At 38.5% G+C, this 20,605-nt stretch overlaps 1 protein-coding gene across 3 annotated transcripts in view; it reads left to right on the top strand.

Moving 5' to 3' along the window:
- LOC132977034 (contactin-4-like) overlaps nucleotides 1–20,605 on the top strand; it is a 163,515-nt gene that overhangs the window by 62,010 nt on the left and 80,900 nt on the right. For all 3 annotated transcript variants that reach the window (XM_061041381.1, XM_061041383.1, XM_061041382.1), the window contains exon 5: nucleotides 12,757–12,852. In XM_061041381.1, coding sequence (XP_060897364.1) covers nucleotides 12,757–12,852 — 96 coding nt within the window. The remainder of the gene's footprint in view (nucleotides 1–12,756; nucleotides 12,853–20,605) is intronic.

Consider the following 20,605-nt stretch of genomic DNA (forward strand, 5'->3'; position numbering starts at 1 on the left):
AATAGGCAGGCGTTGAAAACACGATACACTTTGTTTTCAACAAAACGATAGAAATCATTATAAAATAATTAAAACAGGTCAAAACATAAAACTCTGAAGTCACAACACAGTGATAGATGTGGAAATGCTTCTCGCATAAAAAGTGATTCTTCCAGCGATTGATTTCCTGAATGTGCCAGTATGAGTTATTCTCAGCTATCTAAAAGACGACCTCCTAGAACCTCATGTGCCTAATTACATGACTGGAAGTCGGAATCAGGAATCAAATATAGAAACTTGCTGTTATTTCCAGAGTTGGCATTGGACCAACTCACCCTGCATCCCTCAACCAGAAGCAGGCTTCTATATTCAGCAGTTTGATTTTAGGAATGTGTGTTAAAATACATACTGTGCTTTATATGTGATCTATTTGCTTCTTCTACTGTTGAAATGAAACTAATATGTATTTCTTTATTGTGTCAGGTATCATAAAGGTGAGGGGTGTTTGTAGTTTCATATCCTTACAAATGATATACAGACATACAGGATGATAAATCCTTCACACAAACAAACTGTGGATTGGTTTTAAATTTAGATCCATTTGGATTATTGTTCATATGAAAACCAATCCCGGAGGATGAAAAGAGCTTTGCCACGATGGCAATACTTAAAGCTATACGATCAATACTTCCTTGTGAACCTGGGATACAAATGACTTCATGTTAAAGATATTGCTGGAAATAAAACAACAAAGTAAATGATCTAGAAGCAGTATGGTTTCCCTCGATTTTTCACAGCTTTAAGCATCTTTCAGCTCGTTGTTTTGGGTCACAGTACAGTATTCAGTCTCATGGCTCTCTTTCGTGGAATCTCCAGCAGCCAATGGCCATTATTTTTGAGTGCGCTAGCTCTGATAAACCATCTGTTGCCAGTTTGAAATTGATATGAACAAAAAAAAAAAGCATCCAAATAGTCTCATTTTATTTCCAAGAGCGTGGAGCATTTGAATGATAGTTTTACATTCATCAGGTGGCCTGGAAATAATTCCTGATCAAACCATATGTTGCTCGTCGTCTTACAAAAGTGTAAATTGGGGTCCACATGTTCCCCCCTCATGGTCCCCCTCCTTCCTAGAGATGATGTGAGCGCAGGTTGCCATGTCGTGGACCAGCTCGGCATCGGCCTATTTTTCCAAAGCCTTTCCAGGAATAATCCTAGTTTACCATGTTTCTACGTCTTTGAGCTTATAAGAAAAATGCAGAGGCTTTTTAGAATCAGTTATGTCAGAACAAGTTTCCTTGTCTGTTTTCATTGCTGCAACACCTGTTGGTTTGCTGTTTGCCTAGCAAACCGAGAGGTGGCCAACGGCCAAGTGGGGGTTTATTAACACCTGGCAAAATCCATTCTGCAGTGGAATCTAAACTTAGAAGGAGGACATACAGGCTGCTGCATTGTTGACAGAGACGCAGCACTTTGACATAGCATGTTTCTTTAATGTCGGATGATGTAGTAAGGTCATTTTAAGATCTAATTCAGTAGATAACGTATCTTCATATTTTATTCTAGATATCTACCCCTTATATTGCATAAATGTAAAGCCCGACCCCAAAAAAAAACAGATTAATTATTAAAGGTTTAGCAAATATTTTAAACTATACTTAAAGTTAGACTTTCATCCTTAAGTATTTGCTCCAAGTAATACATGCAAAAGATGATTATCATAAAAACAGCAAGTTTATTGTTGCATATTTTTCCGGCAAAATCATCCAAGTGAAAACATTCAAAAGTATCTGATCATTTATTTTCCGCATGAATGAGGGTTGTTGATTGCAAGCCTGAAAAACACGGAAAAAAACAAAATTTTCATTTAAAAGTGGGTTTTAGAAAGTGATGATAAAGTCCTGATATAAGGTGACTCGGAGCAGGGGTTCCAGTTTTCCGGAGAACTTTTGTTCGGTGAACATGCTCTGCCTTCTAATTTAGTCATTTAGCCGTGAGTGTGAGGGATTTCTGCCCTTTGTTTGATGAAATAGACTGCAGTGTTATCTCAATCTCATTCCTGGTGAGTCATCTTTCTAACAGGAATCATTGGCATTGCTGAAATCACAATGTATGTCTCAGCATGACAATGGTGTCATTTCAGTTTACAGCTGCAGGAAGGTGTTACCTTGAGTCCTGCAGCCTCGTCCACTTGATCTCACATTAATATTCACAGTCTAGCTGATGACAACTGAAAACAGGCGGAATTTTGATTTGCTAGGCTTTGTTCAAGTGTTCTGCTTGCTGAACTTGTTAATATTAAATATTCTGTAGACAAGAGGAAACACAAGTGTACACTGAAAATGCATTCCTTTGCAAAATGATATTCCACGGTCAACACTTGTTAGTCGACAGTCTCTAGGAAACTCTTGAAGGTTATTCTTTGAAATTGGTGGAACTCCAGATACTTCAGCATTCCTCTCCGTGTCACAAACTTGTGATGGATGATGCTACTCGTTGCGAGGGGTTGCGGCTGTCTACCCCCTGAGGAAAGGATAACGGATGGGCAGTGGGTGCTCCCACTCAATACTCGCTGCCCTTGATTAGTATGTCTATTGATTCTAAATCAGTGATTATGTAAAAGATGTACACCCATAATTCATACTGATGAAAAGGCTTTACATTCAATATCAGAATTACAGCGTGGGCCTCTTACTCTGAGAGGGCTGTGCTTTGAATATAATGCAGAGCTTTTACAGTGTTGAATATTCTTAGATGTTATTAGAGACCGGAGATGTCAAGAAGGTGGTTGAGCTCCAAAAGCATTCTACAAAAAAACTGCATTGAAACTGGTCCGGTTTTGTGTGGGAGTTAATATTCAGTTACTTATATACTGAACCATCAGTGTCAGACGAGTTGATATTGTGCTGAGCATATGATGGTGAAAATTCCTGATGTCACCAGAGTTGGCTGTAAAGCCTTGAGGGGAAACATGAATACCTCATTTATATGCAAATAAATCCTCTAGACTCCTCTCAGCTGTTGTGATAATGTGGAGTGAGTATATTGACTTAGTTAATGAGGTGTAAATAGCTAATGGGTGTGCTCTAGCTTTTACTTTTTATCTGCAGTACACTATAAAGATCTCTTTCTTGGGGACCTGCTATAGGGTGGCTTAACATTTTCAGGATTTAGTATTTAGCTCTTACAGAGATATATAATTATAGAGACATTCAAGGAATCATGAACTGTGTTTGATGAAAGGCTGAGATTTTGTAAAAGCACAGAAGTATTCTGCAATACCTCTTAATAGTATTATATATATCCCTCATATATATATACATAAATATATTATATAAAATAATAGTATTTTTATTTTTAGTGTCTTGTTTTATCTGGTTTATACAACATAATTTTTTGTTAAAAAGACAACAGATGAATGTTAAAAGGAGACATTTCACTAGTTGCCAGTGACAATATTTCATTTAATTAAAGTACAGCATGTTGTTTGTCTGTCTAGGGTCTAGCTCTGACCCAAATCAGATGCAATAGCTCATTTGTGTGAGCCTTTAAAAAGAATATATAATTTATTTTTTAATGTTTCAGATGCTGTTTTTAACATTTAGTAAGGTTTCAAGTTATGATGTTATGGATCAGATCCCTTTGTGAACTGGTCACTATCCTTAACTGAGCTGCATGCACGTGCAAATCCGACAACAAAGATGACTGACATTAGAGTGAAGTCAATTTGATGTGTCCCATTTCTTTTGATATGATTTAAAACACTGGCTTTGATACAGACCCTCAAATGTTGCTTGTACAAAAGTGTCACCTTAAAGACTGTGTTCCATGTTTGTTTTCATTGAGTGTGATTAGGGTTAGAACATTTTTAATGAATCTCGTAACTTAAAATATATATTTGAAATATTTGTCGACATGATTAGTTTACCCCAACATAAATGTGGATGTTATCTCGTCTCTTTTTTACTTGAGCGTGACAAGACGTTGCCACAGCTGCTACTGCTAAGTTAGGCTAAGAAGGACGGGGAGCTACATCGAATAGGATGTATTCGCTCAGATTCAGGCTGTGCTTATGTACCACCATGTCTGAAATGTCTACTGCACGCACGCTATTTTAATTTTTTTTCTGCTCTGAGTGACTTAAAAAAACAGAAAGCCAGAATTTGTTGTTTAGAATATTATGTTTGATCTCAAAAGACCTTGTCATATAAATTAAAAATAAATCAACCATATGTGTTCTGATGAAATGAAGAGTGCTGTGTTTACATAGACTCAAACATTCCAAACAACACAACAAGCAAATAAGTCTAAGACAATGCAGGGCATTTAGAAACCCTCCTGTTTTAAGATAGAGGCATATACGTTTTATTTTAGGGCTGTCTAATGATTAAAATGTTTAATTGCAAAAATTATCAATTTAAATAGTTACCGTAATTGTGATTAATCACATTTTTAATCACATGTTGACAGCCCTATTATTTGTAATAACAGTATTGGTCAACTAATTGGTCAATTAAACACTTATTCAAATATCTGTGTCTGTAAATGAACAGTTTTTTTGTAAATATTATAAAAAGCCTAGTCCAGCATTTCTCAAGATACCCCAAGAAGAATAAATAAAGTCATTTAATTGAATGAAACAATTTAGTTTAAGGTGCATAACCTGGTCAGACAATGAAGTACTAAATATTTAAGCAGTTACCTTACCAGCAACATCAACAACAAATAAAAAAAACAACAGAAATACATCATTTGCAAGTTTTCTCTTACATCTAGCTGGAGCTAATGCAGTCATACATACATAGCCGGGCACATTACCTACCAGCCACTCTAAGACAGAGAGCGTCCTCAAGGAGTCGCAGGTTTTAATGAATCTCACGGTCACGCTTGGACAGGCTTGTTGAAGTATGATAAGTCGTGCTGGCATTTGGAAAGCTGATATGAATGGGATGTGATCATGAGCCTAATCTGGATCATTGTTTGTAATGCCAGCACAGTTTTGCAATAATTTATGCTAATGGATCTAGATGGGCCATCACATCATAGGGCATTTACTGGTTCTGGGGTTATTAATCATTGTTAGCTGCTCTCCGTTTGAAAATTACAATGTCGCTTCAGTGTATGTCTGTTACTGTAAGAAAACAGGAACGCGATTGTGTTAAACTTCCCATTTGAAGAGTGCTCTGTTCACAGCTGTTTCTGTGTGACAGATTTAAAGGATCTGTACTTTCAACTCAGTTCTTTCATGCATCTTTTGAACTTGATATGAACATGTGCACTGTCAAAAACATGCCTTCTGTCAAAGACCCCCCCCTGGTTTCCATCATGCGTTTGAAAGCCCTGGTCATACCACATTGTAAATTTAGCTTTTGGTCAGTCTCCTCCAGGCTTTTCCACAACAATGCTTCTTTTGCTCTTTTTTTTTTCCACTGTTGAGAGTGGTTGGATGGAGGGGAGGGGGGCTGGTGGGGATGGTAGCTTTGGATCCTCCAGCTACTGCCACCGTACTTTCAGCACAAGGAGGCCATGTCTGTGGATGGAGATGATCAGTGGCTTTGGTGAAGCAGAAATTGCCACTTCAGAAATCACAATAGCTTTGATCTTATCCCAAAAATAAAAAGCCAAAAAAGACTTTTTTGGGGGAATAAATTGAGTACCTTAGATGTCTCTTGCACATATGCCCTTTGTTCTGTAGACTGATATTTGGGGAAGCTTGAGTGCTTTTATCTAACCATCTAGTGCGCCTTCAGATGAAAGTAAATGGTTGCTGCTACTCATGAAAAGCTTCCCCCGCCATTTTGGAGGGGGCTGATTGTTTCAGCAGGACTCAAAAGACAGCATTTTGTCCATCAATTCAAGTCACGTTCCTATTAGTCATTTCTATACATGTCCATGAGTCCATGCAGAAAGTGCAGCTAAAGCTTTGGTGTCTCTGATAATCAACACCAACCAAAGTAATATCCAGATCACAACAGGGAAGTCTGTCAGCTTTGTCACAACGCCGATAACCGTTGAATTGTGGCTATTCTGGAAAATGTCAGATTGGTTGGTGAACTTTGTCGGCTGCCTTGGCACCTCCAGCAGTAGGGGAAATTGGGAGACGTGAAATAAATGATCTTCTGGTCCCATCCCGCTTAATGCTGTTACAGCTCATCTGATAAGAGGTTTCATGTTCCCAAAATTCTCAACAAGTTATCTTCACTTTAAAACAAGGGTACTGACTATTATCACCTTCCCCCACCTTCAAGTGATAACAAGTTAGAAGTTCACCAGGAATGACATTTTAAATGAAATACAGAACATGCAGTTGAACTAAAATGTACACAAAGCAATACATGATACTGAAATCATGCTGTAATAACATTGGTCTGTGAGGGAATAAATGCATCGGTCCACAAGGCAAAAGCCAAAGCCTTCTTTTTTCTAGTGGACTCTTCATCTGACTGACAGTCAGGAGATAACCATCCCTTAAAAAAAATCATAAAAATATGGCAGGTTGTAAAAATAAATTGCCTGTATAAGTGAAAGGCCAGATTGAATTCTGCATATGCCATAAACCAGGGAAAGCCCCTCAAATGGAGATCTTTACACATCTCTGCGCTGTCTTTCCCCTTTGAAGAACTTTGATGTGTAGGTCACAATCCCACCTGTGTTGGCTGACTTTCTCACCGGCCAGAAAATCTAACTTGAAGGGACAGTGATTTGCAGAGTAAAAATCACTATGGACAGCAAATTTGTCATCTAATCTGTGGACGGTGCCCAGCTGCTCAATTATTATGGTGCAGAGACAGCGTCTTGTTTTTCCAGTGAGGAGCCGGCACAAACAAAAACATAAATCAAATGAGTGGACGTTGTGAGCACTTCTGTTCACACTCTGACGTGATATGCTTGACACATGAACAGAGCTCCTAAAAGTTGAGCACTTAACCAGATAATTTACATATTCATTTCTTCGCATTGGAGCATTTGAATGTCAAATCAGGGACTCAGACTGCATGGCACTTTGTTAAGCTGATGATAAACATAGAGCAGTGGTGAATCTAAAAAAAATGACCGTCTGGTTTTACTAGAAGCCAAATAATGCCTCTGATGTATTTTTTACAATTACATCAGTAAGGGCTGCATATTCTTAATCTTCTTCGGTTACTTCCTCCAAGAATCAAAGAAAAGATTTACCATTCTATTATTATATTCATATAATAAGAGTAATGCATTATGTTTATATAGCCCTTTTCAAAAATTCAAAGACACTTTACAGAGTTACATTCAGACAAAATGAAAAGAAACAAAAAGATGGAAAAAAGTCACGGAAGCAACAAGAAAAGATCATGAAAAGATGCAGGGCTTAGCTCAGTGATTTGAATTATTATGGCCAGTCGGTACCGTCTCTGTGTTTGGGGATAGAGCTCCAGAGAGAGGAACGTTTTGCATTGTTCACTCATTTAAATGTTCCATTTTGCAATATATGTACATTGTTTTACAAGCATTGGGTTAAAGGCCTCACATTTTGCCCACATTTGCAAACATTCTGAAGGGAAAAATCCCTTTTTTGACTTGAATCATTTTTTTGGGCCTAAATCAAAAAAATGTTTGTTGCAGAAAACTCCGGTGTTGGAAAATGAAGCCAATGTGGAAGTGTAAAAACCCTGCAGTTCGTCGAGTGTCCACTTAATTCTGGCTCCAGGAACACCGGAAGTCACACACACACAACAGGCAAAAAGGCAATTTTTACAGCATAAATAAACAAATGTAAATGTTTACAGGTGCAAAATACAAATTAGGTCTGATTTGTGATTGTCATCCCCCTCACACACACTGTTTTTCTTAAACTGCTCCGTTTAGATTTTGAAAATGTGTTATCCATAATTAAGCAGATGGCTGACGTCACTCAGGCTTCGTCCATTAATATTTACAGTCTATCTTTGGTTATAAAGTATTAATATCTCCAAATACAGTTATGAGGACAGTTTCTTTATTTGCAAAAATCAACAAAAAAAAGTCCAGATAAATTATCAGAGAAATATAAAGTATACTTTTTGCTTTAAATATATTACACTATTACAGAAAAAAGGGACTCTTGCAGAATGATTCCTTTTGTGCAGTTTGATGTATGTAATGTGACCGTGATTTAAAATAGGGAAAACAGCTGGACCCTATAGGTTGCTTATTTATATACCATTAAACAGTGAGTAAGTTGCTAGGGAGCAAAGGGAGCAAGGTGTGAACACAAGGTTGACATCAACCCCTTTTCAATTGAAGTTGCAAACAGTAAACAAACAGGTGTTTATTTATACATCTAGCACTAAGCAACACTTCATTCAGGGTTTGTGGCCGCCTGCTGAATGGGAGTCCAATATTCTGTTTGATCCTATATTTTTATACCAGCTCTGGAAAAACAACCACATCTTAAGTTACAAAGTGCTTTAATATTTACCAGCTAGCCTCAAGTTGTGTCTGTAGAGTGTATTGAAGAGCTTTGTCCATGCTGCCTCCTGATAAAAAGAATGATCACGCTCACAGTGAAGTTGTGGTCTGGACAGCCGAACAAAGAGGTGGAACTAACAATCCAGCTACATTCAGCCTACATTCAGGTGATAATCCATTGTGGGTTCAGCATTAGAGACAAGTAACTGATTTAATGATAAATATTTAATGAACATAGATTTAATATTGAATTATTGTCAGAGAGTCTTTGCTCATGAAGACCAGACACTGGTGGTGGGGGTGGTGGCCGATGATGTGGTTTGAGGCTGACGTGGTGAAGAAGCTGATTTAAGACTTTGGGTTGACGGGAAGATGGCTGATGATGTCATCTAAGGCGATGAAGCTGATGAAATTGTAAAGACTTGCTGGTGATGGGGAGGATGAGGGTTTGCACGTAACGATGGTATAAATGAACTGGAGGAAGAGAAGCTTTATTCAAAAAGACATCAGCAATTGATCCCTAAAAATTGGGGATCAAAAAGTGCTATTGGATAGATATGGGGCGTCTGTGGCTCAGTTGGTAGAGTTGTCACCGCGCCCTAAGTAATCCATAGTGTCCCCTGCCTAACTGAGCTGAGTTGCAAACATCCAATATATACTTTGAATACAATCAGAACAAAGATGATTTAAAAAATCTTGAATCTATTATGGGAGATTTTACAGAAGTTTGTGTTGAAGCAGTTTTTGTGCCTAACAGGCAAACTCATTCAATTACCCCCCCCCCCCCCCCCCCCCACACACACACACACACAAACACACACACAGACGACCTGGTCAAATATCTGTGATTATGAATAACAACAACTGGACTTTAGAAAAGAAGAATCAATCACCCGGCCCTATTCAAACAAGAGTTTTTTTTCCCCTCTAGTTTTAAATCCCAGAGGTAGGGACTCAAATTGACCCTACAGTGCCATATCAGGCATTAATCTTTACAAAAATACCAGGTACTGCTTTCTTAATAGGGCTGAAGAGTCTTAAATAGCTATTAGTTAAACTATTCTTGTGGGCCAAGAGAAGATTTATGTTTAAAGAAATAATTGAAGGCTGCTTAATTGACTTGTCCTGCAGCCAATATGACATATATTAACCGACCTTATAGTCCTCTTCATAAATCAGTGAGCCCAATAATTTTACATTCAAATCACTTGGAGCTGAACTAATCAGTAATCTCATTTAAAAGTGGATCGGTTGCAGTTTTGCAATGAGCAGGCCTGCAGAGAGGGCACATGTGTCTGCACGGCTGCTCGCAGAGACTCGAGAATAGGCTGCTTGTAATTAAGAAAAGTTAATTAAGGTTAATTATTACATTTGGATAATATGTATGGATGCATTTGAGACTGCATTTCTCCTGTCTTCATGTACATAGTGAAGTCCTGTTTTCTTAAAGGAAGCATGTGCAACATTTTACACATAAATATAGCAGAGATCAAGTTTATCCTATTTACATCAAAATCTGAGTCATCACTGTCCGCAATGAGTAAGAGTGCCGCTGGCTGTGTTGTTCTCAGAGTCGCGTTAACATGGAAGGTCTCGCCGGCTCCTCCCCTTGCACACAGCAGTTTGTTTTGGTTTCGTACTGGTGCTCAAGGGTGACAGCTACCAGATCGAAAAGTCGCACATTCTTCCTTTAGAGCAACAACTAATGCACTTTGTTTTCAAAGCATGCAACCTTGCAAAAACCCATCCAAGTGTACAAAGATAGATTCATAAAAATTACAAAAATGTATCAAAGAGAATAATGAAATGCAAAGAAATCTATTTTCAAATGTTGTTTAGTAAATGGAACAAGACAAGCACAAAGAATTGATTTCCCCCTCCCACTTGTGTTATCAGCGCAGACAAGAAGCCTTCCTGTAATGTTTGAATCACATTTACTGAGCTCTACCAGGATTTACTTCATTAGTGCAGTCAGTCATAGGAAGTGTACATGGCCTTGCTATTGTTTCCATCAATTGTCGAATGAAAATGAGTTGAGTTCTTTGTTTCTTTTTCTTTTTTACTCCATAGCAGCTATGAAATGTTCAGTTGTGGTGGGTGTGATGAATGAAGGGTAACCTGATTACCACCGGAGCTATTAAAATCCCTCATGTGTGACCCGCAGCAGCAGCAGCCCTCTCTGCTTAGCAGCAGGGCTGCAGATTGCTGTTTGGCTCATACTAGTGGGTGTGTGTCACTATTGATTTCAAGTCTTTTTTTTTTTATAATGCATTTAGCTCATGCAGGACTTTCATTCATTATTTGGAATATACAATCACCAGAGCAGGAAGGACTAATAGTCTTTATTCTTTTCATTTTCTCACTCTCTCAACTGTGTCTCTTCCGCAATGCAATTATGTGGCAGGTAAAACTGTATGTTCTCTGCTAAATGAAAGATGAGTCAACGTGCCTCACTGTGTATGACTATTAATGGGCAAAACAGTGATGGAAACAGTAAACCCAAAATCAGTTCAAGTTATTTTTGGGTTAGCCGAGCATTAGCACAAATAATACAAAAACAAGGGAGGAGGTACTAAGTGAATAACATAGTGTTGTAAAAAAAAAAAAAAAAAAACAGGTGCTGCTTGTGCACCTGAAAAATACAACAAATATTAAGACCTGCAGGGCAGAATCATTTATTCCAGGCTGCTCTGGTTACCTCCTCTATGCTCTGAAAAGGTCCTCTGTCCCACAGTTAATCCTCTGCGACCACAGTTCATTTAAATTACATTAAATTACCAACCTTTTGTCTCTGCAGTTTTGTGTGATGTTGACCCATGATTTTTCTTCCACTATAAGCTTTTTTATGTCCTTCAATAGCATTCTGTTTCTGTTGTTGGTTTTGTTATCTTAAGTGTATCTGTTGTGGAACTATTTGTGCTTTACTGCACAACATGGAACATTGTCCCCTTTGCGTATGCCTGTATACAGGCACTTTCTAAACCATCTGACTTTTCTCTAGAGCACTCTGGATAAGCTCTTCTTTTTATTTATTTTTTTACTATATGATTAAAGCGACTGGACTTGTTTTTACTAAAGTCTGTTAAATGTCATCAGAAGAGATTTGAAAAAATCCTCAAATAAGGTTTATTCTGACTCAGTTTTTCTATAATGCAGATCATATACATTTATAATAGAGAGGCAATTAAATAGAAGGAAAGCAATTGGTTAATTTATCTCAGTAAAATAAAAACAACATGTGGGGAAACAGCCCTGGAAATTAAATGTTAAAAAAAAAAAGTTCTGTTTTCAGCCACAAACAAACAGAAGTTGAAGCCCTGGTGTGGATGGCTTACAGATCTGGGTGACTCTGGAGCTACATTCAGATTTATCTCCACAGTAGTACTTCTCATCTGCATTAATATTAACACAAAACGGCTTCCAATCCCAGTTTAAAAGAGTATATCAAGTTTTAAAGACTGGTTTTATTTGAATGTCAATACTGAACCAATTATATCAAAATGGAAATGAAAATGGAAATGTAAGTTACCACTGCACAGTACAGTACATGACTAAGACTTTGACAGTGTTGTTTTGGTTGAACATTTTCCTTATTAGCATATTTAGTTTGTAGCCCTGAGATACAACCTACAACATTTGAGGAGAACAAGTTTGAACTTATTGAAGATGTATGTTTTCCTGGTGAATCTTACCCTGATATTTTAAAATTTTTAAAGTAAATAACACTGGACAGTATTTGTCCCTGATTGCTAATCCATAAATGGACTTCTTTCTGTTAGTTGTGACACCTTCAAAGTGAGTGTTGGATATCCACAAGACACTCAGATTTGATTTGTCCTAAAGAAAGCCAGCGGCTGTTTGTCACTCCTGAAAACGTGTCCGGCTCCAGTGTAGGCACACAGATGGGAATTGTGTTGTTGTGTTTGAATATAATTTGTTTATGAGGGTGGTGCAGCAGTTCAGCGGTTTGTGCTGTAGTCACACAGTGTGGGTTCAACCTTAGCACTCGGAGTTTACAAAAAACTGTATTTGTTTCTTGTTGAGCGTTGGATTCTTCCCAAAGTACAAAGAAATAAAGGCCATGAACTGTCTGGTACTGTGGGAGTGTGTGGTGTGTTTCTCTGTGTGAGCTCTATAATGAACTGCTGACCTGTTGTGAGTACTTTCCAACCTGGAGCCTGCTGCATGCCGCCTTAAACTCTGCATGGTTTGACCTCTTCAGTACAAGGAAGAGGCAGAGGAAACAGTGTTGTTCAGAAATCAGTCATCTGTTCATGAAAGCACTTCCATGTATTTCAGGATTAAAATGTATCAGCCACTGACTTTTAATAATGCTCTCCTTTTTAATTTCAGACTTGGAGGACTTTAAGACTCACAGAAGAAGCTCTGTATCGGTCCGCGAAGGTCAAGGAGTGGTTCTGCTGTGCGGCCCTCCACAACATTCTGGAGGTAAAGCTCAACTTTCTTATTCTCAATACATTTTCATAGAAAATTAAGCTGCTTACGGAGTAAAAAAAAAAAAAGAAAAGATGATAATGATGTATTTGATGTTTCTGTAAGTGTTCCAGCTGTTTCAATGACCGCTTTGCCACTTTTCAACACCTCAATCATGGTTAGGAATCAAAAGAGTGACAGTCATGAGCCCACAGCGGCTGTGGCTCAGTGGTAGAGTCTGTTGTCTCTCAACTGGAAGGTCAGGTGTTTGATCCCCAGCTTCTGCAGCTGCATGTCTGATGTCCTGTTGGGAAAAGAAACCCATAGTCCTGCTGCTTTGTTGGTTGGCGTGTGAAGGTGTACAGTATGAATGGGATTAGTTAATACTGGTAGACTTCACGTAGCGGCCTCTGCCATCAGTGTGTGAATGGGTTTGATTGGGTAGGTGTGACCTGACCTGTAAAAGTGCTTTGAGTAGTCAGAAGACTGGAAAAAGGGCCATACAATCTCAAGCCCATTTACAGCTGAGCCTGCTTCGAGTCTTTTTTATTTCTATTTTCAAAGATACACATGCACAAAACAGGTGCTAATTAGCTTTCTACTTAATTAAGTTTATGAGTTAATTTAGAAAATCTGCAATGTCATTTCTGGGGAGAACACAAAAAGGTAGTTAATATTGACTTGGTTTAGCATCGCATAAAGACTGGAAGGCTTGTAAGGTTTGACAAAGTCACAGTGCGATAAAGGTTAGACTGTTTAGAGTGAGACTTTTTTTCATAAAGACAATTATATCAATCTGGCGTACACCAAGAGATAAGCAAACAATTGACACAAGCTTGATGGATTCACACGTCTTAATCTCATCTTCAGTTATTGTAACAGTGAAGTTGGACTCTATCAGATTAGGTGAAGAAAAGTTGCACGTGAATAAAGATTACAACACAGAATGGGCACTTAAAAAAGTTGTTATTTTTAATAAATACATTTTTGTTGAAGGCCTGACGACCAGAAAGATGATTTATATACAAGAAGTCATTTTAACTTTTAACATTTTCCATAACTCCATTGGCACTTGGCCTTAATTAGATGTGAAATGTGGCTGGCAGGAAGTTAAATCTATGGTATTAAACTTAGTTTTTCTCCAAAGTTTGTCAATTGTTCTATATAATTACAGCAGATGTGTCATTTTGTCTTCATTCTTCATTTGTCTTGATGGAAGTGCTGAATGCAACAGCTGCTTGGATTACATTCACTTACAGATATCACTGATTCATGCCCAGCAGGTCTGCTGTGGTTAGAATGCTGCTTGCCCAAAATTGATTGTAATTGTTTTGAGCTTGTATCCTTTTGGGCGTTCTCCCTGCTGAAGGCTTGGCAAGCTTGGCAGTCTGAAATTTTTAGATTTATTTGCAAATAGTTCTGCCCGCACATCTGGATCTGATTGTTCTCTAAGCTGTGAAACAGTTGCTTAGCTGGCTTTTTTTTCCACAGCTGCCAATTTGTCCTGAAGTAATCCAATTAAGGTTCGGTTTTTAAGACCAATGGGGAAATAATTCCAACATGTCAGGCATCATCAGGCACATGAAAAGCCCCCTCAAGACACTTGTCTCCTCACTAATATACACAGCCAATACAAGCTGTCAGTTAGGAGTCCATTTTAGTGAGTTACATCTCCCACGTGTAATAGGCTTCACCATATCTTTCATCTGAAGAAAGTAACCAGTCACTTGGTTCTTACAGTGGTCCGTCTTTCATTAAGCAGATGCAGCACACACAGGGAGTTGATCCATCTTCACTTTATAATGGCTGCTCTGACACGTAATGGTTTGCTTTGTTTAGGCTTATTTGCCTTCCTGTTGTAGCCCCAGCACTTTCATGATAAACCTTCTGCTAAGAGCAACCTTGAACAGCCACTGAAATACAACTTTCCCTGTCAGTACGTACTAGAACAAAACTATATGAGCACACGGCACAATGACCAGCTCCAGTTATATCTATCCATTCAGTCACCAGACAGAATGAAATAGGACACAACAGACACCAAATAAAGATTAAACAGGCTTTCCCACATACCCTGGCCAGACTGTTGGCACTAAACACAGAAACACATTGCACTCAAACACACGGACATACGCACACACATACATTTACAGACACACACACACACACATAAACAGAAATAATCGCCATCCAAGCTGCTGGTCACAGCATCAGAGGACTCAAATTGGCAACAATAAAAGCAATGAGATCTGCAGGCACAGACCTTCCTTTTTGTTTGCTATTACTATTCTTTGTATATCTCATATGTTGAGGTCCTGACTCTGCTCTCTGGTAGCAGGGAGTGTTGGTGAGGCACAGTATTTGGAAATGAAAGGTTGTTGTTTTTTTGTGACAAACAGTTTGGTGGTAGGATTTTCGGAGAGTGGATTCTTGTCACTGCCCCAAATTGCCTTTTTGTCAAAGCATTAAATGTCTCAAGATATTATCTTCATGCCCTGTTCTAGACACTACTATCTACAACGAGACTATCAAGTCTACTTTAAGAATAAAGCAAACCTACTAACATATTGTAGTCTTTAAAGGAGCAATAAAACAATGTCTTGCAGGGCGCTGGTGGCGCAGTGGTTTGTTATTCCCCACTCTCTCTCTCTCCCTGATTTCTGACTCTATCCACTGTCCTATCTCTATAAGAAAGGCACAAAATCTCCCAAAAATAAACCAAAAAAAAAAACCAATGTCTTGCAATTATAGGTGTGAAAAAAAATTGTTTTATGAAAAAGCGAGATTCTTATCTGAGATTTTAAATAGATTCAAAACTTCCAAAAATCATTTGTTTTGGATAATCAGTCACTCCCTGCTAAGTACTAAGGCAATCTCTTTAACTCAGTAGAATGCCAAATGAGGCAGCAAGAAATTCAGCCAGTCTCACAGATGACTGGAGTAGATCCTGAAGTATGTACTAATTCAAAAGTATCCATGGATCCATGGATCCATGATCCAGAATCGTTTTGGATCGAAAATAGATTTTGAATCGAATGGTGACCCCAAGAATCGAAATCGTGGAATGATACTGCAAGTAGGGCTGGAAATCGAAGATTGTCGAAATCGAAGATTTCCAGCCCTACTTGCAGTATCATTCCACTCTCTTGATCTGCGTCTGTCATTGCTCTGTGTTTAATGTCTGTAACTTGTTTATTGAGCTGCTGCCCTTCTTGGCCAGGACACTCTTGTAAATGAGATTCTTAATCTCAATGCAAATCAAGCACCTCGTTGAAAAACACCAAACTAGATTAGAGCCAGAAAACCATAGGAAAAGGAATGTGGTTAAAAAAAAACAATGAATCTTATATATATATATAATACAATAAAGATTCAATTTGATGTATCCTACTGGCAACATTCTTGATATATTTTATTTGGAAAAATAAATGTAACACCTCAGAGGCAGACCAATTTCATATTTTTAACTAATGCAGATTTTGTAAAGTAATAAATGACTGCCAAGAGAAGACCTTACACTGTATGTACAGTAATGGGTGAGTTAAATCATGAACGTTCTTAAAGGTGATATATAATGTTGGTAATTTGAATTCCTGCTCTGATGATACAAATACTTACATTTTTGTTGGACAGCAGTCACGGACTGTGATGCCAGAGATGTTTTTTCATGCTGTTGAAGGAACAAAAATTCCAAGAGCCCAGTTATCAATCTCAGTAACGTTATTTTATTGTAAATCTGTTTGGCCTGTCAGAAGTTATGCAGTGGTGCATGTTTCAACATAAATTTAAAGGAACCGTATAAGTCATAATGAAAAGGCCAGATACATTACCACGATTTGAAAGAACAGGCCCAGAATGTGAGGAAATAAAAAAAACAGAAGGCAGCCTACGAAAGGAGGAAAAGGGATGATGATGGAAAACAATTTATATTCATGAAATTTATTTTTTCTTGATTGAAGTGCTATTTAAACTGCAGAGAAGATTTAGAATGTTCAAATGATGAAAATAAATGTGAAAGTCTGTGTTGTTGAGTTTGTTTGTGTAGGTGACACCCCTTTGATTTTGAAGACATCCATTCCTAGGTTCCATTCATGAGCCAATATCTTTCTTATGAATACAGGAAACACGGGCTGATTATATATTGCATCATGTTGCTTTAAGAACACAAAGCATCACAACCTTGCCTCAAAACCCTGAATACCTAACTATGTGTGTGCAAATACAACATGAAAAAAACATGATAATACATATTCAGTGTTTGGAGAGCCACATTACATGCATCGACAGGAGACAAGCTCTCATATATTCATTTATCTGCAGTCTTATTCATGACAGTTCTTTGACAGAGGAGATATATCTCAGTCTGGCATCAGTAACCTGACAGCCAATAACAAGACAATAATTACTGTCAGACCACCTAAGCCACCTTCCCTCACTCACAAGGACCTCATTGCATTTTAATGAAATTCTGCACGTGGGTGGCACATTCGAGGAAAACCTCTGCACATCTCTATTCAGCACCATATGTTTGCACATCTTCCCGTAGTGGTGGGACCCTCGGTGCATGCCCAAGGCCCTGGTGGGTTTCCACCTGCCAGAGGGGGCTCTCAGAGGACACATTATGCATGGCAGACAGCTGTCCTGCCCACTGTATGCAGCATGGGCTCGTCCATGCAGAAATACGCGTTTGGACTTCAAAGAGAGTGTGGGAAATGGGTATAGATGGTGTTAGAAAAAATAATTTCAAGGGAATATGGAAGTATGGGAGGGTGTAAGTGTGCAGCTTGTAGAGCACACATGTGCGGCATAACCTAGAAATCCACATTGCATAGTGTGGAGGAGGGTGTGTGTAGTGAATGTGCTAGTGTGTGCCATTTGGTAGGTTACTGCATCAGTGTGCTATACTGTATCTACAGTATGTTTTAAATACTATTCTGATCGCCCTCTTCACGAGGAGGGCCTCATCTGTTAATTTTATTACAGAAAAATGTTAGTCAACTGCTCGGTGGCTAAAACAAAGTTACTTCTGGATTAAAGATAAAATGGACTAAGCTAGTGAAAGGAATATAGCATCATTTTCTTCTAAATATGAAAGTGCCATTTGAAAATAAACTCAATTCACCATTTAAAAACGCAAACAAAAGCACTACACTCCATACGGTTTGGTCCCAGTCACAATGAGGATGTGAAGAGGATTGCACAGTGCTTGAAAAAAAGAAGAAAGTCAACTAATGCTCTACATATAGTAAATAATTAATTACTTCTTGATAGTGTTTTTCAACTCCATATAGCCTTCATTTTCTCCAAAGCACCATTAAATTATGCATCATATCCCCCATTGCTTTTTAAAATAAGCATAATCAATTACACAGAAAAATGTATCAATTGGCCTTATATTAATGGACTTTAAAACATTTCTTTTTTAAAATATAATGGAAACCACTTACTCATATTTCCCCTCCTACATACTAAAACAATACAGCATACAGCCCACTAACTAGACAGTACATTTGGCAATATACAAATACAAATGCCCCGTCAAATGACTTAATCAATAACTTATTTCTGGTCTGAACTATGTTGTCCAAGCTATGTGGAATAAGCTAGCACTGTGTTAGCACGACTGTCAGGCAGTCGGGTATATACGTTGTAGAATATAACATCAATACAAATATTTTCCTTACTTTTACCACAAAAGGTATTACAGAATAGTTACTTTTATTTGTATGTTGATTGTCAGCTGGCTGTGGATCCCAGTAATTGGGTGCAATGCATTGTAGGGGTGCATGTCTGTGAACATGATTTGGCGAGTTCCTCTTGTGACCACGATTTTATTGAGTTCTTTCTGACAGGGGTTACACTGACTGTCGGCAATGTAAGCGTAGTGTGTCTGCTTTGTCAACAAGACATGGACGGTCAGCAATACTAGCATCTGAAACATTTGCAGCCATGGCTCTACATGTAAGTTGGTGGTATTGTATTGTTATGAACAGCTAAGTGCTGCGCTAATTTTGTAGTATTGGTATACCGTGCAACAGTACCTGACACCCACCTGCATTTTGATGCAGTTTACAATTTCATGTTAACAAGTTTAAAATAGCATTATACCAGATTATTCATGAGCTACATTCAACTAAATGTTGCAATCAACAAGAGGGACCAATTTTTAGAAGAGTTAAATTGGGGGGGAGGTGAAATGGATGGAAAAAAATAGTTATTGGCTGAGTTTCAAGTGGGGTGGCTGGCAGGCAAATGCAGATTAGTCGAGGGAAGCTGATGGTTGGTGAGGCAGGACTGAAGGCTGGATGGGAGTGTGGCTGACGGAGCTAGCTTGGATACTTGTGGGTTGGCTGATTGGATGCCAGAGAAACAGGTGAGAAAAAGAACAGTCAAGCAGGTTTAGTGATCCTTTGCCTCATTCAAGGAGGCTGGAAGAAAATGTAAAGGGCCTGAAACTTACTCTTTTACTCTCTACTACTGTGCCTCTTGATATAACAGTAGTTACTCTAAGATGATGAGTCTAGGACTGCAATTGTGAAGGAATCCAGAAGCCTTGAGAAAGACAGAAGACACAATGCCCAACTCACAGACACACAGAGGCAGAGGGGGGAAAGGAAAACATGGAAAACACAAGCAATAGCTGGTAGAAGTGCTGGGCAGTGACACAGAAGAAGAGCAAATCCTCTTATTGGTGCTGTTGGTAACTGAAAAGGAAGAATGTGTGACATTTTACGCATAACTATAGTAGAAATGAAGTATATCCTCTGTAAATGTGTCTCTGAGTCATGACTGCTGACAATCAGTGAGAAGGGTGAGTCACGCCGGCCGTGATGTTGTCGGAGCTGTGTTGACATCAGGTTTACATGGACGGGACAGCCGACTTCTCCCCTTGCATATAAAAGCTGTATTAGTAAAGATACAGTAAAGAAAAGACATAAAACAGCCTATTCACTGCTTATTTGGATGTCACTTTTTAGGTCAATTTATTCCACAATGTGAAGCTAGAAGCTAATCACGTAACTTCATTCATCCTTTAGGAACTTCGGTAAGCTCCGCCGCTTGCACTGAACTCCTTCATGCGAACGCGAGCGGCGGGGGTTGGAGGTGTGTCGCTGGTGGGGAGCAGAGGCTTCAGTATGGCGGAGGCGTCGCCAAACAGCAGTTTGTTTTGGTTTTATGCTGGTGCTGAAGTGTGACATCTAACTGGATCAAAAAGTGACACATTCTTCCTTTAAAATGGGGTTGAACATATAACAAGTTCATGAAGAAAACCCCCCAAAATGTAGTATTTACCCTGTTACGTTTTCTGATATTTTAAATTCAATGTTCAAAAAAACGGGGAAGAGAAAAAAAAAACAGCAAAAATCGAGCAAAATAAAATGTGTGTGGTTGTCCGTGGCCAGCAACAGTATTTAAATGACAGGAACCACTAGAATAAACCGAAAATATGATTGCCGATGACAAGATGGTCTTCCCCTTTTGCTTTGAAGCCACTGAAAATGAAGTTCACACCACACTTTCATCAAACATGATGGGGGACATTTAACTCCAGTCGTGTTCGTTGATGATACTCTATATGACTCATATGAAGTAGTATTTTTATTTTTTTTTGCACCAGGGATTATTCAGCTCTTAATCTGATTAGCAGACGACACATTTCACAATCTCCGTGAGTAATCTCCTTTCACAATCCCGTATTCTGCCATGTTTCCCCTCTTGATGTGTCTGGGGACTTCAGCTCTCTGAAATAATATCACATGTTACTGTC

The sequence above is a fragment of the Labrus mixtus genome, chromosome 7 (genome assembly GCF_963584025.1).
Source record: "Labrus mixtus chromosome 7, fLabMix1.1, whole genome shotgun sequence".
Lineage (NCBI taxonomy): Eukaryota > Metazoa > Chordata > Actinopteri > Labriformes > Labridae > Labrus > Labrus mixtus.